The sequence below is a fragment of the Pelophylax lessonae genome (genome assembly GCF_965119305.1).
Source record: "Pelophylax lessonae genome assembly, chromosome: 2".
In the NCBI taxonomy this organism is placed as follows: Eukaryota; Metazoa; Chordata; class Amphibia; order Anura; family Ranidae; genus Pelophylax; species Pelophylax lessonae.
The window spans coordinates 748,107,696-748,133,200 of NC_138769.1; the positions used below are offsets into that span (position 1 = coordinate 748,107,696).

A 25,505-nucleotide genomic window follows, 5' to 3' on the forward strand; every position below is an offset into this window, starting at 1 on the left:
TGATGGGATATGTAAAGGGTGTGACATGCTGACCGACTTCATCTTTATTCAGGCATCATGCAGGAATACATTGTCACCTGACCTGGCTGTAGATCTCATTAATAAACGTCTCCTCAATAAATGATTGGCTGATGAGTGGCTGTCCAACTGAAGTGGTGGAGGGACACCTGGATTTGGAATCTGCACTGGACCATACCAGGCCACATGCCCTCCACATGAGAAGGGTACCCTGAGAGAGGCACCCTAACAAAGCACCATGTCCTCATGTTGGTAGGGAAAGGGACTCTATCCCACAACTCTGCCCAAGTGGTTGTGAGGGTCTGCAGGGGGGAATTATCAGAATCTGGAGGCCTCCTATAAAAAAGGAGGCCCCCAGATATCCTGCTCCCCCTACATGAATGAGTAAGGGGTACATATATGTCCAGTTACTCATTTACAATAAAAACAAAACACAGCACAATGACAAAGTCCAAACTGAACCCCCCCACCAAAAAAAAAAAAAAAAAAAAGATAACAAAAATTATAGCATAAATGGCATACTAGCAAAGTAGATCCCTCCAGAAAAGCATGAAGACCAATCAGAATATCTTCTCCCCACAGAATCTCACTGCAAATGACATTTCCCAAGCTGGCAGCTGAAAGTAGAGTAAGGGGCTCCCATGTGATGTTATTCACTAAATTGATCAAATTTCACTACTTCATCCCTAAATCACATATTCCTGGCCACCTGTGTCCTAGAACCCAGTGACATTGTATGGTGCAGTGTTATAGGTAGCTCGGATGCAGGCATTTACTTTGCGGCCACCTACATACCAGAACCAATGACATTATTGGTTGTTATGGTGCAGTTGGCCAGCCTTCATGGCGTTATTGGTTGCTAGGATGGTGGTGGCTGCCAGCATCCCACCCACCAAACTGGAAGCTGTCATTTAGCCGCAGTAGAGATACCGCCACTAAATGAATGAGTTCTGGCTGCATTAGAGGTTTCATGGGTGGGTGAACAAAATGGATGAACTGGGGACACAAACCAATGCAAAACATGCAAACATTTTTTTTTAAAAAACCTGTAGTTTTTAAAAGAGAAGTGATTTTAATGGTGCTTAAACTGAAACAGTAAAAATGAAAAATTCCTTTAAATTTAGTGCCTGGTGGGACCCCTTATTCTGCCTGTAAAGTAGCACATCTGTACCGTGTATAGAACCTGCTGCAGAAAAACTAACATTTCTAAACAAAAAAAAGACATTTAAATTTACTTTGCGGATGCAAGCTATTGCCGGCACCTGGTAATACAAAAAAATGGAGTGGAGCAAAAAAAAATAAATAATTTGTGGGGTCCCCCCAAATCCATACCGGATCCTTTTCCAAGCACGCTGCCTGGCAGGCCCCCCTCTCCTGAACCATACAATGCCACATGCGCTCAACATGGGAGGTGGGTGCTTTGGGGCAGGGGGGCTCTGCCCCCCCACCCCCACCCCAAGGCACCCTGTCCCTGTGTTGATGGGGACAAGGGCCTCTTCACCACAATCCTGGGTGGTGGTTGTCTGCGGCTGGTGACTTATCAGAATCTGGAATGGGGGCTCCCAGATCCCGGCCCCCCTATGTGAATGATTATGGGGTACATTGTACTCCTACTCATTAACACAAAAAAAAAAAAGTGTCAAAAATAAAATAAAAACAGTACACAGGTTTTTGACAAGTCCTTTTAAAAAAAAAATAAATAAATAAAATGTTTAAATTTAATTTAATTACAAAAAACGATGTCCCCTGATGCAGATTCATCATCAATCATGACGCCTGCCGCACCGCCGGAACCTAAAAAAAGAAAAAAAAAACACTCCGCCCACGAGGAAGGCTGACCGCCGAATGCCTGCTCCTCCGATTGTCAGTTCCTAAATAGGTAAGGAGCGTGTGGCGTCACCGACCAAGCATGACCCAACAGGCATTCCGCGGGCGGCCTTTAACGGGTGCGTTATAGACGAACCAAAAACCTGTGTACTGATTTTATTTATTTATGACACTTTTTTTGTAAATTAGTCATTCATATGGAGGGGGGAAATCTGTGGGCCCCAGATTCTGATAAGTCCCTGGCCGCATATTCCCACAACCACTGCCCAGGTTTGTCGGGAAGAGACCATTGTCCCCTTTAAGGGGGGCAGGGCCCCCCCACCCCAAACTATTCGCCCCCCATTTTGGGTGTATGTGGCCTGCTATGGTTCAGGGTGGGGGGGGGGGCTGGTAGCTGATGACTCATTTATTGTTAACCACCTCCTTCCCAAGCCTATTCTCACACTTCGCTCCTACATGTAAAAATCTACTTTTTTTTGCTAGAAAATCTCTTAGAATCCCCACACATTATATATGTTTTTTTTTTTTTAGCAGAGCCCCTATAGAATAAAATGATGGGTGTTGCAATTTTTTATGTAACACGGTATTTGCGCAGCGGTTTTTCAAACACAATTTTTTGGGAAAAAAACATATTCATGAATTAAAAAATAAAAACAGTAAAGATAGCCCAATTTTCTGTATAATGTGAGAGATGATGTTACATCGAGTAAATAGATACCTAACATGTCACGCTTTAAAATTGCGTCTGCCCGTGGAATGGCGGTAAACTAGAGATAGTTGTATTGTCACTCTGATGTTCGTGACAATACCTCACATGTGTGGTGCGATAACCGTTTACATATGCGTGCGGGAGTAATGTATGCGTTCACATTTGCGCGTAAACATGGAGGCACTTTCAATTTTTTTCTTTTATACAAAAAAATGTTATACTTTTTTTTTCCACACAAACTTTATTGCTATCACAAGGTATGAACAACATCCCTTGTGATAGCATAGGCATTGACAGGTCCTCTCTAATCTGGTTCCTCATGCAGCCAATCGGATCAAGATAGCTCCGATCGGCTGCTGCTCTGGCTGCTGGTGGCCAGGTAAACAAAGGGACAGAACCGGAAGTGAAGAATACTCGTCAATCCCGGTTTCCAGGGTTACAGAGAGAGAGGGGAACAACGTCAGTTCCTCTCTCTGTCCCAGGCAGAAATCAGGGCCGGCCGCTTCGCTCCTGGCCTCCGCGATTGGACCGGAGATCCCCGGAGAGGCACTCGCAGAAGTGTGAGTGGCTAATTATTAATGGTACCGGGATGATGCCTATAGGTGTGCCCACCATCCCGGTATAACCACTGAAACCCGAGGATGTAACGGAACGTCCTTGGGTGGGAATTTGTTAAGGGCGTGGCGGCCAGCTTCCCAGCCCCGCTCTTTAACAACATATTGGCTGTGTGCTCGGGGTAGGGAACATTCCGCTGAGCGCACAGAAAATTTGGATGTTCTCCGAGTGGGCAAACAGGCGCTGTTTGGGCTGAACTTTTGCTTGGCCTAAACCAATCGCCCAACACTAGAGCAGAGACACAGAAACCTGATGATGAAAAGTCCAAGAAGTGCTCCCTACTCTAGTAGAGTGGGCTGTAATGGGAAAAGGAGGCACTTTATCACACAACTCATAGAATTGGATAACAATTCATTGAATTCTCTTAGAACCTATAAAATACACTTAGTAATAGTGGATCTGGAATATGGAGAACCTCTTTTAGGACCTTCTGGAATAACAAACAGGGAATCTATCTGCATAAAAAAGCATTTTCCAAGAGGTGAATCCCGACCGTCCCCACCACATCCAGACAATGGGGAGAGATCTACTCGGGATGAACTAGTGCCAGACACAGGGAGGGTAATGCAATCTGTCCATTAAGGAGAAAAGCAGAGACCAGTTTGGGAAACAAAGGAGACCCTTGGTCTCAAAACATCCTTGTGACCTTTTAGTCAAAGTGATGGCCAAAAGTAAGGTCACCTTATTGGATGACAACGTCATGAATATGTCCCAAATAGGTGCAGAATGCGGGTCTTTGTAACACCAACAATACTAACTCTGAAAATAACACAGAATACTGGAAGAGAGCTGAAACCTTCTCTGAGCCGACCATAAAGAAGACCTTCATTAATGAGAAACTACCACCACTGTGGGGGCAACAAACACTCTGGTCAGGACTATGTAATGTACAACACAATATATAGAGTAGAGCGGTCAGCACAATATTATAGTCATAGTGCCCCTTATACTGCTGGTCAGGGGACAAATGATTTGGGGGTGTGGTCAGCAGAATGAAAACAATGTTCAGCCAAAGGAAAATGAGGAAAAAATGCCATCTATCTGACGTTACAGACTATGGTATCGGGATAAAGGGATGTGGGAGGTCAGACAACACACGGGGTATCGCCTTTTGTTGTATATCCACAGAAATCACCCAGCATGCTGGCAGATTGTAGGGAGAACCCCAAGTTCCCAGTCCAGACAGGGGTAAGAGCTGTATAACAGCACACACACTCTATTATCCCACCACTGCCACACACATGACAGGGATGGAAGCCCACGGGAAGTAGAAAACAAGGCAAGGACCTTGTCTGGTATAGGGGGGGGAAGGAAAGGAGATTATTGTTAGCCAATAGAACCAGCTGTGATAGACTTGGCACAGTCTGCAATACCTATGGCCACCTCTAGAGGGAGACTCCACCTATATCTAGCTGGCTTACCAGTCTCAGGTAGATACAGATCTTACATACAATCTGGGGAACTCTAAGGCTGGACATACATTATACATTTTTTTTATACAACTTCCCTTCAGATTTACCAAAACCATATAATATGAGGTCATACTCAAACACTTTCAGTTTGTATGCAGTCAAGCCGGTCCTTACACCGCATAGGTAAAGGTTATCTACAGGAGATTGAACAGGAAAATTGTATAATGTGTGGCAAGTCTAACAGTTGGGGAGCAGTCTAGTAATCAGCACACACTTCTGGGGTTCCTCCATCTACCCTACAAGCTAGAATCCTTGTGTTACTCCCTCTTCCCACTATCCATGTACACCCCCACACCACACACAGGACAGGGGGACAGTGAGGGGACAGGGAAGTGTGTGTGTGTGGGGGGGGGGGGCAGTAAGAGGAAAAAATGCCCATTATCTGTGGTCAGTGTGGGGGAGGGAAGCCTGCTTTTGTTTACAGTTAATGAAAAATAAATTGGTGATCACTGAGGGGAAATGTTGGGCATTAGTGATTAGTAGGAAAATAGGGGGAACAGAGTTGCTTAGTTGGGAGACAGGAGACACTTGTGCTCAGTGGTGGGGTGGATAGGGAAGCAGTTGGGGGGAAAGAGGGGTAGGCAATGGGACAGTGAGGGGACAGAGTGGTGGACAGGGGGGCAGTGTGGGGGATAGCTGGGTGGATGGGGAGAAGTGGGTGAACAGGGGGTAAGTGGGATGAATTGGGAGATGAATACCTGGCTGATGGTGTCCTGTTCTGGAGGTTGATGTGGAGCTCCTCTGATGACTCTTCTATGGTTGGGTGACTTCTGACTCTTCCCAGCACGGTGACCGGACATGAAGGGGGAAATCTCTCCCAACTCTCGGCTTCTCTTCCTCCTGCTCACAAGTGTCCACAATCAGGGGAAAGTTCCCCTTAAAGTGTCATTCCACCTTGTGGGGGGTCCTAGGCCTGCAATGTGCAGACTGTAGACATGAAGCTGATTCTGCTCTGACCTGTGTGAGGATCTTCTCTGTCTCTCCTCCGTGTCCCCGATGGAAGATGGAGGCTTCTTGTCCTGGCTGAGAGGTGTGAGGGCCGTTCTGTGTCTGCACTACGGATCTGGGAAGACTCCAATCACATTGTGAGCCAACTTCTTCATAGGGACCCCTCCCCCACAGATACCCTGGGGCCACACTGACTACAAACACAGTGTGGGGGAGGGGGAATCACAAAGATGACCCCTCCCCCCATTCTCTGGGATCACACCAGTAGAATCTCATTTGAAGAAGGTTTGTTGGATGTTCTTCTGGTTGGTGGAGGGGAAATCAATGTTGATTATTGAGCGCAGTGAGGAGAAGATTGGGAGGAGCAGGATGGGGAAGGAATGAATTTCTAGCAGTGAATGTGGTTTTCATTCAGTAAATTCCATTCATTCCAGAATGAGATGATAAAAGAAAATGAAATGTTGAACTCCTTCTGAGCGCCATTCATCAATCCATGGAATGTAGTGAGAAGATTTCTCCAAATTCTCCTCCAATAATCTCCTAGTGTATGAGCAGCTTTCCCTTTCTTGTGTCCTCTTCCTTCCTCCCCCGATCACACCGGTGTCTTCAGAGAGATCCGGAGCTGAGCTCTCACATCTCTCAGGGCTCTCATATTGCACACACCGGGGGATCACCTCATACACTTCATCTTCTACATGTGCTGGACGCCATGACACTCATTTCTTGGGGAAAACTTTCTCCCGGAGATCTTGCAGGAGATGAAAGGAATGTTGTACGATGCATGTGTGAGACGAGGCAGATGACATCACACGCTCCATCTTCTGCATGCGCGGTATAACATACATTCTCATATTGGTGGTGTGGGGGAGGGGACACAGGAGAGAATATGTGATGTCACTATGGGGGAGGGGCAGTACAGGGAACACAGGAAGTGGGTGACATATTGGGGGGGATCTGGAATAGAACACACAAGTCTAGCGCTGACCACACACTATACAATCTGATTGTACAATCTTCTTTAGATTTTCCAAAACAATGTAATAGGAGGACACACCCAAACATTCCATTCAGTGTGTATGGGGGTTGGGCAGATCCTTGTACTATGTAGTTGATGGAAGATGGAAAGGAGATTGTACAATCAGATTGTATAGTGTATGGTCACCGTAAGGCCTCATTCACACCAACAGTTAACCACTTGTGGGCTGGAAGGATTTGCCCCCTTAATAACCAGGCCATATTTTGCGATCACAGCCCTCCCCGACTTCTCAACCTTCCGCCACACACAGATCTCACATGTCACTTCCCTCACTTATACAGTTCCTGCAACTCCCCAACCTCCCATACACAACTAATACATCCAGAGCCTCTGGTTTATAGACCGGATACATCCTAAATATAGAACCATTTATCCAACTGTCCATCCAGAGCCTCTGGTTTATAGACCGGATATATCCTAAATATAGAACTATTTATCCAACTGTCCATCCAGAGCCTCTGGTTTATAGACCGGATACATCCTAAATTTAGAACCATTTATCCAACTGTCCATCCAGAGCCTCTGCTTTATAGACCAGATACTAAATATAGAACCATTTATCCAACTGTCCATCCAGAGCCTCTGGTTTATAGACCAGATACATCCTAAATGTAGAACCATTTATCCAACTGTCCATCCAGAGCCTCTGGTTTATAGACCGGATACATCCTAAATATAGAACCATTTATTCAACTGTCCATCCAGAGCCTCTGGTTTATAGACCGGATACATCCTAAATATAGAACCATTTATCCAACTGTCCATCCAGAGCCTCTGGTTTATAGATCGGATAATAGGAGATACATTTCTGTATCCTTTTTGAGCTACAAGAAAATGGTTTCACTGAGCATACCCCTCCCCCCATCACTTACACTTTCCCTCCCCCCAGTACATTGTATTACCCCTCCCTCAGTACACTGTATTACCCCTCCCCCCAGTACATTGTATTACCCCTCCCCCATTACATTGTATTACCCCTCCCCCAGTACATTGTATTACCCCTCCCTCAGTACATTGTATTACCCCTCCCCCTAGTACATTGTATTACCCCTCCCCCCAGTACATTGTATTACCCATCTCCCCAGTACATTGTATTACCCCTCCCCCCAGTACATTGTATTACCCCTCCCTCAGTACATTGTATTACCCCTCCCTCAGTATATAGTATTACCCCTCCTTAAGTTCATTGTATTACCCCTCCCTCAGTACATTGTATTACCCCTCCCCCAGCACATTGTATTACCCCTCCCCCAGTACATGGTATTACAAGTGTTACCTTGTTCAGATGCCCAGGATGTTGCTCGGGCTCTTGTAGAATGCGCTTTTATTGCCTGATCCATCTAGATACTGAAGGCTTAGAGGCCGGCAACCCTTTCCTAGGTCCAGTGTGAAGAACTAAAAGATGGTTTGACCTCCTAAAGGGTCTTGTCCTATCTAAATAGGTGAGCAAGGCTCTTCTTACATCAATGCAGTGGAAACTTTTCTCCTTACTGTTCCTTGGGTTATCACAGAAGGAAGGCAGGTTTATCTCCTGTGTTCTGTGAAAAGGAGATGCTACCTTCGGTAGATACAGAGGATCTGGTCTTAGGACTATCCTGTCTGGGAATATTACCATAAATGGTTCTTTATAGAGAGAGCTTGGAGGTCTCCTACTCTTCTAGCTGTAGTGATGGCCAGTAAGAACGTCAATTTTAGGGACAACATTTTGAGGGAAATCTCTTCCAATGGTTCGAAGGGAACCCTAGATAACGCCTCTAGGACCCCCTCCTCCATTCATAGACAATGTGTCATTGTGGGAAGTGATGGTACAGTTATTATGAGGGCGGAGGAATGAAGATTTCCACATAAATATCCGCCAGCACAAGGGACAATTTAACCAAACTTACACTTTAAGAGAAAAATATCAGAATTAAAAAAAAAAAAAAAAATCTTCACTCCGGTAGAAATTGGGATTTTTCTGCTTTTTCTCCCAGAAGTGAGTCCATTTCTCCTGGCCGGGGACAGAGGGACATGAGTAATAAAGGAGATCTCACAAAGACTAAGCCCTCTATTTATGGGACAAATCACCGTACAAATGTCTCACATCTGCATAGACACAACCAGACATGTCAGCGCCATCTAATGGCCATAATGCAGGATTTTTCCCAACTCAGGTAATTAAATAAATATAATGTATTGTGGCCACTGGATGGCGCTGACAATATAGGAACCAATCATATTAGAGAGAAATATAGCAATTTTTAAATGTGTCCTTCCTTTGAGGTTGTGCAAATGTATGCCACATTCCTACATTCAGTGCCGGGACAAGGCCATCCATTGGGGGCATGGACAGTCAATGCCTAGTCATGCTTTTGGTGGGGTACGGCCCGGATATCCCTCCAGCTTGATCGTATATTTGTCCTGCCCCGAACCAAGTTCACGTTTTCCCATTATGTTTTTAGGGATGTGGCAATGATTGTTGGATAATGTGAACCAGCACTCCTTTGTTCTTTCACAGAGTGCTGCATTTCCATGTGATTTGGTGAGCTTAAAAATGTGCCATAGGTGCCAATGTACTCATTTTTAATGACAACCCCGTGCATCTGCTAAAGTGCAGTGCGTTTCTCTGCGGGTCGGGAACTCATGTGATTTCCTGCGTATTCTGCAGCCACAGATATGTGAATCTAGCTTAAAAAGAGAGGGGGTTGTGATGTGAAGGATCTGAATCATCATAAAACTGATTTAGACCTCTGCTGGAAGAATATTTTACTGATTGGACCTTCGCAAATTTAATCCAATACCCCTGCTGTATATTATACCTGCTACTGGGAATTACCTTTCTCCTCTATGGAGACCGGAGTTGGCTTCACCAAAAGTGTGTATGTGTGTGTGTGTATGTGTGCAGCCAGTTTTTGGGAAAATATCTCCAGATCCTTCTGAGAAGTTCCTAAAAAGACAACTGTCATTGGGATTCCATGGCATGACTTTAGCTGAATATTAGAAATCACAGCGTATTCCAAGGGGGCTCCGAGGTAAACTGATCCCCGCTTTGTTTGTGGACAGGGAGGAGTACAATGGTCTGTTTACATAAGTTCTAAACAAAAGCTCCATTGTTCTCTGAGTTTCATTTCTCCAGAAGGAAGAAGCTGCTCTGGATGCACAGATCACACCGGTGGAGTCTACACTGCAGTCTGCATTGTCAGAGGGAGTTCAACGTCTAAAGATCTACTAATCAGGCAAACTCTTGGAGGGCCACCTACACAACATTCTCACCTCGTCCATCTAGACTGGTCACTGGAGCTTCTTCTACAGACTCTGACCCATCACTTCCCTCCTCTGCCAGTGACACTTTATTAGGATCTATAGAGGGACAACACTGGCCTTGTTTTCTACAGGAAGGCAGGTAATTTACAGATCTGTGTGTGAGGGGGAGGTAGGTGATCTATTGTGTTTCTTTGTGTGGGGGGAGGTAAGTGATCTGTGAGTTCTGTGTTGGAGGAGGGGAGAGATAGATGATCTGTGTGTTCTGTGTTGGGGGAGGTAGGTGATCTGTGGGTTCTATGTGTGGGGAGGTAGGTGAACTGTGGGTTCTGTGTTGGGGAGGTAGGTGATCCGTGGTTTCTGTGTTGGGGAGGTAGGTGATCTGTGGTTTCTGTGTTGGGGAGGTAGGTGATCTGTGGGTTCTGTTTTGGTGGGGGGAGAGATAGGTGATCTGTGGGTTCTGTGTTGAGTGGAGGTAGGTGATCTGTGGGTCCTGTGTTGGGGGGCAATAGGGGATCTGTGGGTTCTGTTTTGAGGGAGGTAGGTTATCTGTGGGTTCTGTGTTGGCGGGGGGGGGGTCATCTGTGGATTCTGTGTTTGGGGAGATAGGTGATCTGTGGGTTCTGTGTTGGGGGAGGTAGGTGATCTGTGGGTTCTGTGTTGGGGGAGGTAGGTGATCTGTGGGTTCTGTGTTGGGGAGGTAGGTGATCTGTTGGTTCTGTGTTGTGTGTTGGGGGAGATAGATGATCTGTGGGTTATGTTTTGAGGGAGGTAGGTGATCTATGGGTTCTGTGTTGATGGGGGGGGTGAACTGTGGGTTCTGTGTTGGGGGAGGTAGGTGATCTATGGGTTCTGTGTTGGTGTGGGGGCGGATAGGTGATCTGTGTGTTTTGTGTCAGTGGGGGGAGAGATAGGTGATCTGTGGGTTCTGTGTTGGGGGAGGTAGGTGATCTGTGGGTTCTGTGTTGGGGGAGGTAGGTGATCTGTGGGTTCTGTTTTGAGGGAGGTAGGTGATCTGTGGGTTCTGTGTTGTTGGGGGGGGTGAACTGTGGGTTCTGTGTCTGGGTGGGGAGGTAGGTGATATGTGGGTTATGTGTTGGGGAGGTAGGTGATCTATGGGTTCTGTGTTGGTGTGGGGGCGGATAGGTGATCTGTGTGTTTTGTGTCAGTGGGGGGGGGGGGATAGGTGATCTGTGGGTTCTGTGTTGGGGGAGGTAGGTGATCTGTGGGTTCTGTTTTGAGGGAGGTAGGTGATCTGTGGGCTCTGTGTTGGTGGTGGGGGGGGGGGGGTAGGTGATCTGTGGGTTCTGTGTTGGGGGAGGGGGAGATAGGTGATCTGTGGGTTCTGTGTTGGGGGGAGGTAGGTGATCTGTGGGTTCTGTGTTGGGGGTGTAGGTGATCTGTGGGTTCTGTGTTGGGGGAAGTAGGTGATCTGTGGGTTCTGTGTTGAGGGGAGGTAGGTGATCTGTGGGTTCTGTGTTGGGGGGGGGGTAGGTGATCTGTGGGTTCTATGTTGGGGGGGGGTAGGTGATCTGTGGGTTCTATGTTGGGGGAGGTAGGTGATCTGTGGGTTCTGTGTTGGGGGAGGTAGGTGATCTGTGGGTTCTGTGTTGGGGAGATAGGTGATCTGTGGGTTCTGTGTTGGGGGGGGGAGGTAGGTGATCTGTGGGTTCTGTGTTGGGGGGTAGGTGATCTGTGGGTTCTGTGTTGGGGGAGGGGGAGATAGGTGATCTGTGGGTTCTGTGTTGGGGAGGTAGGTGATCTGTGGGTTCTGTGTTGGGGGGGGGGGTAGGTGATCTGTGGGTTCTGTGTTGGGGGAAGTAGGTGATCTGTGGGTTCTATGTTGGGGAGGTAGGTGATCTGTGGGTTCTGTGTTGGGGAGGTAGGTAATCTGTGGGTTTTGTGTTGGGGAGGTAGGTGATCTGTGGGTTCTATGTTGGGGGGAGGTAGGTGATCTGTGGGTTCTGTGTTGGGGGAGATAGGTGATCTGTGGGTTCTGTGTTGGGGGAGGTAGGTGATCTATGGGTTCTGTGTTGGTGTGGGGGGCGGATAGGTGATCTGTGTGTTTTGTGTCAGGGGGGGGGAGAAAGTTGATCTGTGGGTTATGTGTTGGGGGAGGTAGGTGATCTGTGGGTTATGTGGGTCAAAACAAAATAAAAGTGCTAATTTTCATAAACAAAATCACTATAAATGTAAAATAGTGAAGCGCTAGTGAGAAGAAAGTGTACTGTGCAATACAAAGAAATCCATAAAGTGCCGGACAGTGCAATAAGTTACCATTAAGGTGCTTGTTAATAGCAAATACACTTATTATATCTTCAAAAAGTTCCAATATTAAACATATAAATATATTGCTCTGTGAATAAATAAATTGACAAACAATTGTATAAATATAAATATAGTGCTTGAAAAGTGCTGGAATAGTGGGCTGTGATCCAGACAGTTCATGTAAAATAGTGTAGGAATTGATTTCCTATGGATCAGGGGCTCCGGTGAATAAGGGTGGTAATCGATGCCTCTTACCAGATCCTGGTAGGTCACACAGACCTCAAATGCCTGTGATCCTATTTCCTTAGGTGGATCACACCATAGGCTCACCTTCACTCCACCTTGATTATTTTTATGGTTTCCAACAAAAGGATGATTTGGAAAAAATAATAATATACTCCTTCTCCTCACTCCTCCATTAGTTACCTCACCTGGGTGTATATTAAGCCCATAGGCAGGGAGACAGATAAGAAGATAAAAATAGTGTAATACTGTATTTATTTTATATTACATCAAAACATAAAAATGGCTGCTTACTTATTGTTGTGCCCACCTGGCACAGGGCAATGCCCATCGGTTGCTATGGGTAGTAGTGGGATGGGGGTGCAGGATCTGCAGTCTCCTGATACTCTCCGATATCCTTCCTAGTTCACCCTTGTAGCGTGGCAGCGGTCCGGCGTGCGTTCCAATGCGATAGGAGGTGACGTTACTATTACTCTCAACTTCCGGGTTTAGGAGAGACCAGTGATTTTGTTTATGAAAATTAACACTTTTATTTTGTTTTGAATAATTTCAAATACTTAAAGCGTTATTTTTCACAATAGAAACAAGAGCTAGCACTCTGTATTTTATATATATTTTTTCGCTACTTTTGCACAACAGAATTAGCACTTTACTATTATTATTTTTCATTTAATAATAACATCCAGGGTTACCGGCGCCTTTTTACCATTTTATCCAGGCATATTGTAAGACCTTTGTGTGTGAGGAGAAATCTGAAAGGGAAAGGGTGTAATATTTATTTATTTATTTATTTATTTATTTCAGGTTCTTGTATAGCGCTGTCAATTTACGCAGCGCTTTACATATACATCGCACATTCACATCAGTCCCTGCCCTCAAGGAGCTTACAATCTAAGGTCCCTAACTCACATACATACACAGTAGGGCCAATATTTTTGAACAGGATCCAATTAACCTACCAGCATGTCTTTGGAGTGTGGGAGGAAACCGGAGTACCCGGAGGAAACCCACGCAGGCACAGGGAGAACATGCAAACTCCAGGAAGGTAGTGTCGTGGTTGGGAATCGAACCAGTGACCCTCTTGCTGCTAGGTGAAAGTGGGTCGCTGGTTCGATCTGGAGAAATGTGTATGGGGAGGGATAAGAAGACAGGGAGGACTGTGTATGGGGAAGGGGTAAGAAGACAGGGAGGGCTGTGTATGGGGGAGGGGTAGGAAGACAGGGAGGGCTGTGTATGGGGGAGGGGTAAGAAGACAGGGAGGGCTGTGTATGGGGGAGGGGTAAGAAGACAGGGAGGGCTGTGTATGGGGGAGGGGTGAGAAGCTGGGGAGGTCTGTGTAGGGGGGAGGGGTGAGAAGGGCTGTGTATGGGGGAGGGGTGAGAAGCCAATTTACAGAGGAGGTCCAGTGCTAGAATTCTTGCTCTCGCTCTAACGTTCACAATGATACCTCACGTGTGTTGCAAACACCATTTACATACAGTATGCGTGCGTGACTTAAGATTGTGTTCACTTCTGCTCACAAGCATTTTTTTTCATATTTATTTAAATTTTTATTGACCTTTTTTTTTTTACAATGTCCCTTTATTTTTTTATCACTTTTATTCCTATTACAAGAAATGTAAACATCCTTTTTACAGAAATAAGGGATGACAAGTCTTCTTTATGGAGAGAACTGGGGTCTACCTTTGAAAGCAAAAGATCAAAAAAAAAAATGTGATATTTTGCTTTAAAAAACAAAAAACAAACCTGGTTACCTCGGCCCTAGACTGGAAGTGATGCCATGATGTCACTCCGTTCCTCCTAGATTGTAGAGGTGATCAGAGACGATCTGGTTTCTTCTCACCTCTGTGACCAGCTGTGCGAACTGTTGGATCATTTCCCAGGCTGACTGGTAAGAACAGAAGGCCCGAGAAACACTGGTGAGAAGCAGGAGTGGGGGAGGGGGAAGGGGACCCCCCACCCTCTCACTGCTTCTAATAGTGATACAGCGGCAACTGCTCAGATCGCTTTTATGAGAAACAGAATTGCAGGCTTCAGTCATAATCCCGGTAAACCATTTCAAAACTGCAACGAATATATACATATTGTGTTTGGCAACAGATTATACATTTATTGATAAAACCTTTATTAACCACTTGCCTACAGTTCACTTTCACCCCCTTCCTGCCCAGACTGATTTTCAGCTTTCAGCGCTCTCACACTTTGAATGACAATTACTCAGTCATGCAACACTGTACCCATAAAAAATTTGTGTCTTTTTTTTCACACAAATAGAGCTTTCTTTTGATGGTATTTAATCACTACTGGGTTTTTTATTTTTTGTGCTATAAATAAAAAAAGACTGAAAATATTGTGAAAAAACGCATTTTTCTTTGTTTCTGTCATAAAATTTAGCAAATGAGTAATTTTTCTTCACAAATTTTGGCCAAAATTTATACTGCTACTTATCTTTGGTAAAAATAACCAAATATAATATATTATTTGGTCTTTGTGAAAGTTATAGAGTTCACAAGTTATGGTGCGAATCATTGAAAATTGATCACACTTGATCACACCTGATGTACTGAAGGCCTATCTCATTTCTTGAGACACTAAAAAGTCAGGAAAGTACAAATACCCCCCAAATGACCCCTTTTTGGAAAGTAGACATTCCAAGGTATTTAATAAGGGGCATGGTGAGTTTTTTGAAGTTGTCATTTTTTCCCACAACTCTTTGCAAAATGAAGATTTTTTTTTTTTTTTTTTTTACAAATTGATATGTTAACAGGTTATTTCTCTCACACAGCACATGTATACTTGCAACTACACCCCAAACACATTCTACTACTCCTCCTGAGTATGGCGATACCACATGTGTGAGACTTTTTTACAGCCTGGCCACATACAGAGGCCTAACATCCAAGTAGCACCGTCCGGCATTCTAGGAGCACAAATTACACATATAATTTCCTGACAACCTATCGCACTTTTGAAGGCCCTGGAGCACCAGGACAATGGAAACCCCCATAAAATGACCCCATTTTGGAAAGCAAACAGCCCAACGTATAATTTTTGAGGCATAATGAGTCTTTAGAATATGTCATTTTTTTCCACAAGTTTTTGGAAAATGTGGAAAGAAAATGAAAACGCATTTTTTTTACACAAAGCTGTCCATTTATGCAATATTTCTAACACATAGTATGTACATAGCAAAAATTGCACCCCAAAATACATTCTGCTATTCCTTCTGAGTATGGCGATACCACATGTGTAACACTTTTACACAGCCTGGCCACATACAGAGGCCTAACATCCAAGTAGCCCTTTTCACAAAGTTGTCCATTTATCCACTTTAAGACTGGGCCTATTTTTGATACTTGGTGTTTACAAGCTAAAATAATTTTTTTGCTAGAAAACTACTTAGAACCCCCAAACATGATATATTTTTTTTTAGCAGAGACCCTAGAGAATAAAATGGAGATCGTTGCAATATTTTTTATCACACCATATTTGCGCAGCAGTCTTCCAAATGCAATTTTTTTGAAAAAAATTCACTTTTTTGAACTAAAAAATAAGAAAACAGTAAATTTAGACCAATTTTTTTCCATAATGTGAAAGATAATGTTACGCCGAGTAATTAGATACCCAACATGTCATGCTCCAAAATAGTGCATGCTCACAGAATGGCGCCAAACATTGGTACTTAAAAATCCCCATAGGCAACATTTTAAAAATTTCTGCAGGTTACCAGATTAGAGTTACAGAGGAGGTCTAGGGCTCAAATTATTGATCTCGCTCTAACGATCGCGGAGATACCTCACATGTATGGTTTGAACACCGTTTATGTGGGCGGGACTTGCGTATGCGTTTGCTTCTGCGCGCAAGCTAACGGGGACAGGTCGCTTTAATTTTTTTTCCTATTTATTTTATTTATTATTTTTTTATTTTTACACAGTTTAAAAAAAAATGTTTTGATCATTTTTATTCCTATTACAAGGAATGTAAACATAGGCATGACAGGTCCTCTTTATTATGAGATCTGGGGTCAAAAAGACCTCACACCTCACAACTACACTGAAAAAAAAAATAAATTTGTTGAAAAAGAAAAAAAAAAAAAAACGGCCCTTTAAACCGGTTGCTAGGCAACGTGTTTTGATGTAGCTCCGGTCCTCCAAGACCATAGAGTCGAGTGAGGGCCATCTTGCCCTCACTCAACTTCCTGTCTCTGAGGATCCGGGACCGGATAGTTTTTCCCGCTGCCGGCGGGTCCGGTAAGCTGGGAAAACGTCTGGGACGCGACAGGAGGGGGGGGGGGGCAACTCTTCCCCTGCACCGTAAGGGTAATTCCGCGGCGAATCCGCCACTGGGACCACCCTTATCTGAAAGCCGACCGCCCGCCGTTTCAAAAAATACCGGGGTTATGGCAGCTATCTGCTGCCATAACCCCAGTATTTAGCTTTTAATGGCCGACGCATATAGTCGTTAGGCGGTCGGCAATCGGTTGCATGTATATGGCAAACAGGTGACGATGACTGATGGGGTGACAGGTGATGCTGACTGATGGGGTGACAGGTGACGATGACTGATGGGGGTGACAGGTGGCGATGACTGATGGGGTGACAGGTGACAATGATTGATGGGGTGACAGGTGATGATGACTGATGGGGTGACAGGTGACGATGATTGATGAGGTGACAGGTGACGATGATTGATGAGGTGACAAGTGACGAAGATTGATGGGGTGACAGATGACAATCACTGATGGGGTGACAAGTGATGATGATTGATGGGGTGACAAGTGACGATCACTGATGGGGTGACAAGTGACGATGATTGATGGGGTGACAGGTGACGGTGATTGATGGGGTGACAGGTGACGGGCGATGGTCACTGATGGGTGACGGGCGATGGTGCACAGCGGTACTGATGGCAGTCTCTGGTGACCGGTGAACTTTAGGCTATGTCCACATGTGAGCGTAGCGATTGCGGGCAGAATCACTGCGATTCTGCCCGCGATCCAGAATCATTGCAAATCGCGGGACGCCTGTGCGTTGCCCGTGATTTGCAATAGCACCCCAAACGCTGTGCGATGTTGCTGCGATTTCCGCCTGCCGAATCGCGGTAACATCGCTCAAACAACGCATGCTGCCCCAAAGAAGCTCTTGTACCTTTTTTGGGCGTCATGCGTTGTTTGCGCGATGTTACCGTGATTCAGCAAGCGGAAATCGCGGCAACATCGCACAGCGTTTGGGGTGCTATTGCAAATCACGGGCAATGCACAGGCGTCCCGCAATTTGCAATGATTTCCGGATCGCTACGCTCACATGCTCACATGTGAACGTAGCCTTATGGGTGTCAATTTCTGGGCACTGATGAGGTGACTGTTGGGTGACAGGTGCAATTGGGGGGGGGGGGCTGAGGACTGTGTGGGGACCTTTATTGGTGTGATTTTACTTTGTGACAGGTACACAGAGCAGTAACTCACTATTTCTAGCTCTGCTCTCCTCACACTGGAAACTGTGTGAGGGGAGAAGAGCTAGTAACAGTGAGTTACTTCTCTTTGTTTACATTTTGTGATCGGCTGTGAATGGATTCACAGCCGATCACATAGTAAACAGTCACTGTCAGTGACTGTTTACTACTGCCGGTGACTAGCTGTGTTCCTAGGGATCACAGAGCCACCGACATGACCGCGCTGCGCGCTCCCGATCGCGCATGTGCGGTCATCTTCCGGGCTCCTGTATTGTGATTGGCTGTGTCATTGGAACACAGCCGATCACGTGGGAAACAGCCATGTCCATTGGCTGTTTCCCCCCTGCCGGTGATGGGGGGTGTCCCGGGGACACGCCGACACCGGCAGTGCAGGGCGGCGCGCACACGATCGCGTGCCTGCCCTGCTTTTCTGGGATCACGTCATATGACGTCTTCCCAGAACAATGGCCGCACCGTCCCGCCGTCAATTGACGGCGGGCGGGCGGCAAGTGGTTAATGAGTGTTACAGACAGGTCAGGTGACAATGCATTCTTCCATGATGCCTGAATAAAGATGAAGTCAGTCAACAGGTCACACAATTTCCATATCCCATCACTTCCTTACCAATCAAAATGGAGATTTCACAACTTTATTCCTTCTGAAATGGGAAGAGATTTGGGTCACACATTCACCCAGACAGAAAGAGATCATATCCTATTCTTTACTCACAAATCCTCCCTTTCCAGCAGTGTCCAGGAGTCCAGATATAACCTTTGACCAGATGGTATACATTCCCCACTTTTACACAACATTTTTCCCACAACCTTTCCTACCTGTTGGAGGTGCAATAATGCCAGGGCGACTCTTTTGTTTGATCTCTTCCTATTAAAAATCCAAAATACTTACAACATCTTACAAAGCCCTCCACAACTCTTCTTTTCCCCCAACTACATCACCAACCTTGTCTCAAAATATCAACCAAACCATTCTCTTCATTCTTCACAATACCTCCTACTCTCCTCACCTCCAGGACTTCTCCAGAGCCTTTCACATCTTCTGCAACTCTCTACCTCAATCTGTCTGACTATCTTCTACTCTGTATTTAGGTGATCTCTGAAAACCCTTATCTTTAACACACTCACCTTTTCGTTTCTGTTATAAAATTTTGCAAATAAATAACCTTTCTTCTTAATTTTAGGCTAAAATGTGTTCTGCTACATTTCTTTGGTAAAAAGAACCCAAATCGGTGTATAGTGATGAGCTTTGTGTTCGAGACGAACCTAAGTTCGCCTCGAACACTGCCTGTTCGCCGAATAGCGAGCAAATGGGCTTCTTCGCGGGGACTTCGAGTTCCCACATCCATTATTCATTTAATAGGTTTTAATTAATATCTATAATTAAAATCAATCACCTGCTGCCAAGGGATTCGAACCCACGGTCTCTCATTTGCAAGCCCGGTATTCTCCCACCTACGCCACCATAAAGCCTGCTGATTAACACACAATACACTCGCCCTACACACAATTCCACATTCCTTCAGGGAGAGTGTAGTGAGTTACACAGTTTATCAGATAGTGCGGTCCAGTTCTGGGCACCGGTCCTCAGGAAGGATGTGCTGGAACTGGAGAGAGTCCAGAGAAGGGCAACAAAGATAATTAGGGGAATGGAGGACATCAGCTATGAGACGATTGAGAGGGGATATGATAACAATGTACAATTACTGTACTGGTGACCCGAGCATAGGGAACAAACTTTTCAGAGAAAGGGAATACAATAAGATACGGGGTCACTCACTAAAACTAGAAAAAAAAAACAGTTTAATCTTAAACTACATAAGGGAATCTTTACTGTCAGAGCAGTAAGGATGTCGAATTCTCTTCCACAAACAGTGGTATCAGCAGGGAGCATCGATAGTTTAAAAAAACTATTAGATGGGCACCTTAAGAAGAACAACATACAGGGGTATACAATGTTCGCTTCGCAGCAAACACACACACACGGGTTGAACTGGATGGACTGGTGTCTTTTTTCCTACTTCACTAACTATGTAACAATGGGGCTCCTGTTTGGCTGTCATATTACAATAGGCCCAGCGGGAAGCAGTTAATAATAAATGTTAAAAAGAAAGCAACTTTTTTTAACCCTTTTTATAGAATTATGACTTCTGTTTTTTTTCTGCACAGGTGGATTGATAAACCATTTTTTGGTCATGCTTGTCTTGTTACAACAATACAACAAAGTTACATGAGAAGCAAGCCATATGGATGTTATAAGTGACTGAAAGTCTTTATTGCAGTTCACTGGAAGATTCACACAGGACTCAAGACCTATCCGTGTTCTAAATGTCATGAATGTTTTGAATGCTCTTCAACATTGATCCAACCTCACAGGACAACAAACGAGAAGTAATTTTAGTGCTCTGGAAGTGACAATGTCTTTACTGTAAAGTCCAACCCATGTATATATGAGAAGTCATTTGAGAAGATATTTCTTGTTTGGAATGTGATAAAGGTTTTACAATGGAGGCAAAAGGTATAACACACCAGAGGATTCACACTGGAGAGAAATCATATCAGTGTTCTGAATGTGGCAAAGCTTTTATACAGAAGTCAAAGCTTTTCAGACACCAGAGGGTTCACACTGGAGAGAAGCCATATCCATGTTCTGAATGTGGCAAAGCTTTTATACAGAAGTCAGAGCTTATCATACACCAGAGGGTTCACACTGGAGAGAAGCCATATCAGTGTTCTGAATGTGGCAAAGCTTTTACACAGAAGTCATATCTTATCATACACCAGAGGATTCACACTGGAGAGAAGTCATATCAGTGTTCTGAATGTGGCAATGCTTTTACACAGAAGTCAGATCTTATCAGACACCAGAGGATTCACACTGGACAGAAGTCATATCAGTGTTCTGAATGTGGCAAAGCTTTTACACAGAAGTCATATCTTATCATACACCAGAGGGTTCACACTGGAGAGAAGCCATATCAGTGTTCTGAATGTGGCAAAGCTTTTACACAGATGTCAGATCTTATCAGACACCAGAGGATTCACACTGGAGAGAAGTCATATCAATGTTCTGAATGTGGCAAAGCTTTTACACAGAAGTCATATCTTATCATACACCAGAGGGTTCACACTGGAGAGAAGTCATATCAGTGTTCTGAATGTGGCAAAGCTTTTACAGTGAAGTCAAATCTTATCATACACCAGAGGGTTCACACTGGAGAGAAGTCATATCAGTGTTCTGAATGTGGCAAAGCTTTTACACAGAAGTCACAACTTATCAGACACCAGAGGGTTCACACTGGAGAGAAGTCATATCAGTGTTCTGAATGTGGCAAAGCTTTTACAGTGAAGTCAAATCTTATTACACACCAGAGGGTTCACACTGGAGAGAAGCCATTTCAGTGTTCTGAATGTGGCAAAGCTTTTAGAGTGAAGTCACATCTTATCAGACACCAGAGGGTTCACACTGGAAGGAAACCATTTTAAAGCTTTGAGTGTGAGAAAGATTTTACAGTAAATGCTGTGCTAAGTATCACCAGAGGATTCATAAGCTTCAGCTGCAGAGAGAAAACTCTGGAAGAAGGAGGAATAATAAAGGATTTGCGGGTGTCCCATTCGTTTCACAGCCCCAATGTCATCCCACAAGCTAGGAAAGACGTGAAAAGATAAAATGTGACTTTAGAAATAAAAAATAAATGAAAATCTGTGAGCAAACTGGAATGTAATGATTGGATGCACTAACTGAAGTGCTTATGTCCATCAGACACACACCTAGAAGGCCTGTAAATATTATACCTTTTTTATTTTTATTTTTTCAGATAAGTATCAGTGACTGAACTGTTTTCCTCATGAGTCTCATATTTTTATTTTGCTTTTATGGAGCTTTGACTGAACATGTAATGCATTTTCATCATTCACTAACTGAGCGGTGTTCCCAAGTGTTTTCTTCCTTGCCTGAGCGAATACATGACCAACACTGCCTCAGTACCAGAGACTGGGATGGGATCCAATGGCATCTTGCCAAGCCTCTTAAGCCTCAGTGGAAGAGTCCCTTCCAGGTTCTTCTGACTGTTGATACACCATATGCCAGGCTTTGGGGCTCCAGCTATGCTCACCTTATCCAAACTTCCTCTCCCATGATCAATGCCTCCTTTCCATGTTTCATCTCCTCTCATGGATGACCGCTTTGCAGGCAGGTCTGTGGTTGGGACACCAGCCAGGGAGAAATCTCTGTTCAGTAAGAAAGTAACTTTCTAAGCTGCTGTAGGCCTTCAACACTGACTTTCTGCTGTTTATGGGATGCATTTAACAGTACCATTTAATTTCAGCTGGCTACTTTGTGTTACATTTGGTTCTACTGAAAGTCTCAGGGATTCCATCTGGTGAAGAAAGAATGTGCTTGATATCTTCTTCCTCTGTCCAGCTATTATTCATCTCCATAGACTATTCACACAGTACAACGGCAAGAGCTCTGAGCTTACCAAGTGTGAAGTGTGTTTTGAGGACTGACATTCCTCCAGTTGGGGTTCACTTTAACCTTTTTGCTGCCTGACCCCTTTTTTGCAGTTTTTGCACACGTTTAAAAATAATTTTAGCCTTGACAGTTATGTAAAACCCCCAAACATTATATATTTTCTGAAAGCAGACTCCCTAGAGAATAAAATAGTGGTAGTTCAAATTTATGTCACCCGATATTACCTTAAAGGTATAGGAAACACAAAATTTAAATTACCCACATTTTGGTAAAATATAAAAGAGGTTGCGCTGAGTAAATGGATACCAAATTTGCCAAACCTTAAATTTGTGTGTGCGTGTGAAATGGCAACAAACTTCAGTCCCCTATATTTTCTATAGGCAATGCTTAAAAAGCCCCCTACATGTATCAGTTTAGTGTTATGGAGGATGTCTGGTGCTAGAATTAATGCTTTCACTCCCGTGTGCATGGCAACCTGTGTATTGCAATCAACATTTTCATGCGTAGGTGCCCCGACGCATGCTCTTACGTTTCTACGAGCATATAGGAAGAGGGCCTCAAAATTTCTTCGGGGGGAAATTTTATGTGCTTGGGTTTAACCAATTTTTTTGCAAAAAAATAAAAATATTTGTAATTTTTGTTTTACTTCCCTTTCATCACATAGGGGACAATGTGATGTATTTTAGGTGACAGTTTTTTTAACCACTTCTTGACTGGAAGGTTTTTCCCCTAATGACCAGGCCATATTTTGCAATTCGACACAGCGTTAAATTTAACTGACAATTGCGCAGTCAGCCGTTGCTGTACCGAAATAAAATTGATGTCCCTTTTTTTCCCCACAAACAGCGCTTTCTTTTGGTGGTATTTGATCAGCTGTGTGATTTTTATTTTTTGCGCTATAAACAAAAAAAGAGCGACAATTCTGAAAAACAGAAAACAAATTTTTCACTTTCTGCTATATAACATTCTCAAAAAAAAATTAAATATCAAATTTTTTTAACATTTTAGGCCAATTTGTTTTCTGCTACATAATTTTAGTAAAAAAAAAAAAAAATCACAATAAGCGGATTTTGATTGGTTTGCGCAAAAGTCATTGCGTTTACTAACTGCGGGAAAGATTTAAGCCATTTTTATTGTTTTTTTTTTTTTACTAGTAATGGCGGCGATTTTTAGCTGGACTGCGACATTGCGGTGGACAGATCGGACTGCCATTTTTGACAATTTTGGGGGGACCAGTGACATTACTACAGAAATCACTGCTAAAAATATGCACTGTCACTGTAATAATGACACTGGCAGGGAAGGAGTTAACATTGTGGGTGATCAAGGGGTTAAATGTGAGCCTAGGGGTGTGATTCTAACTGTGGGGGGGGGGGCGTGGTTTGTGAAATAATCTTAGAGACCTGTGATCCTATATAGAAGGATTACAGGGGCTCTGTGATCATTCCAGGGAGAAGAATGGTCAGCTGTGTTTACAACATCTGACCGTCCTCTCTCAGCGGGGATCGGAGCCGCCTGACCCGTGCATTGGCTACCCCGTTGCTGAGTGGGGCAGGAATGTGCCGGCGGCAGTGTGTGCGCTCGCCCCCCTAACTGCAGGTGCGCAACCGATGTAGGTCTACGTTGGTTTGTGCAGGAGAGCCACACTGCCGCAGTAAAAAGGTGGCGGGTGGTCGGCAACAGGTTAATGAGTCCTGCAGGGTCTAAAAGATCAGTCATTAGCAAACAAGTTTTTGTTTTTCCGAGTCTCCCCTTGTAACATTTTTATTACTTGTTGATCCTCCCAGTTGATCTATTTTATTCTACTTCCTATTGAAGGTTTAGCAATTTGGCAAAAAATGGCAGTTGGAGGGGTTGCTTACTGTCAGTTTTAATTCATATGGAGGTTTAACCCTTAGAAAAAACCCCTGTTGCTATAACTGCTTTAGAAGCGTTAGCTGAAGTTGGGCTTTTTCTGTTGTGTGTCTTACTTACACATAGTTACATAGTTAGTCAGGTTGAAAAAAGACACAAGTCCATCTGGCTCAACCATTTAAAAAAAAAACAGTAAAGAAAACCCAATCATACAATCCCATATACACAATCCTATACCCACAGATGATCCAGAGGAAGGCGAAAAACCCCAGCAAAGCATGATCCAATTTAATACAGCAGGGGAAACAATTCCTTCCTGATCCCCATAGAGGCAATCGGATATTCCCTGGATTAACTTTACCTATAAATCCTAGTAGCCATTTATATTATGAACATCCAGGAAAGAATCCAGGACTTTTATAAAGCAATCTAGTGAGCTGGCCAGAACCACCTCTGGAGGGAGTCTATTCCACATTTTCACAGCTCTTACGGTGAAGAAACCTTTCTGTATTTGGAGATGAAATCTATTTTCCTCTAGACGTAAAGAGTGCCCCCTTGTCCTCTGTGTTCACCTTAAAGTGAACAATTCAACGCCAAGTTCGCTATATGGACCCCTTATGTATTTATACAAGGAGATCATATCCCCCCTTATGTATTATACATGGTGATCATATCCCCCCTTATGAATTTATACATGGTGATCATATCCCCCCTTAATCTCCTCTTCTCAAGAGAGAATCAATTCAGTTCCTTTAATCTCTCCTCAATGCCTCTTATCAGTTTGGTTGCCCTTCTCTGCACTCTCTCCAGTTCCCTGATATCCTTTTTAAGAACTGGAGCCCAAAACTGAACTGCATATTCCAGATGAGGTCTTACTAATGATTTGTAGAGGGGAAAAATCCTCTCTCTCTCTCTGGAGTCCATGCCTCTGTTATACAAGAAAGGACTTTGCTTGCTTTGGAAACAGCAGCTTGGCATTGCATGCTATTATTTAGCTTAGGATCTATCAGAACACCCAGATCCTTCTCCGCCATGGATTCTCCCAGATCCTTCTCTGCTATGGATTCTCCTAGATCCTTCTCCGCTATGGATTTCCCCAGATCCTTCTCCACTATGGATTTCCCCAGATCCTTCTCAGCTATGAATTCCCCCAGATTCTTCTCAGCTATGAATTCCCCCAGATCCTTCTCCGCTATGAATTCCCCCAGATCCTTCTCCGCTATGAATTCCCCCAGATCCTTCTCCGCTATGGATTCCCCCAGATCCTTCTCCACTATGAATTCCCCCAGATCCTTCTCCGCTATGGATTCCCCCAGATCCTTCTCCGCTATGGATT

General features: G+C 44.3%; 1 protein-coding gene across 1 annotated transcript in view; it reads left to right on the top strand.

Moving 5' to 3' along the window:
• LOC309548377 (uncharacterized protein) overlaps positions 1-25,505 on the top strand; it is a gene marked incomplete at its 3' end in the record, with an annotated part of 387,813 nt that overhangs the window by 290,130 nt on the left and 72,178 nt on the right. The window contains exon 11 of the mRNA XM_082248318.1: positions 20,479-21,132. Coding sequence (XP_082104444.1) covers positions 20,479-21,132 — 654 coding nt within the window. The remainder of the gene's footprint in view (positions 1-20,478; positions 21,133-25,505) is intronic.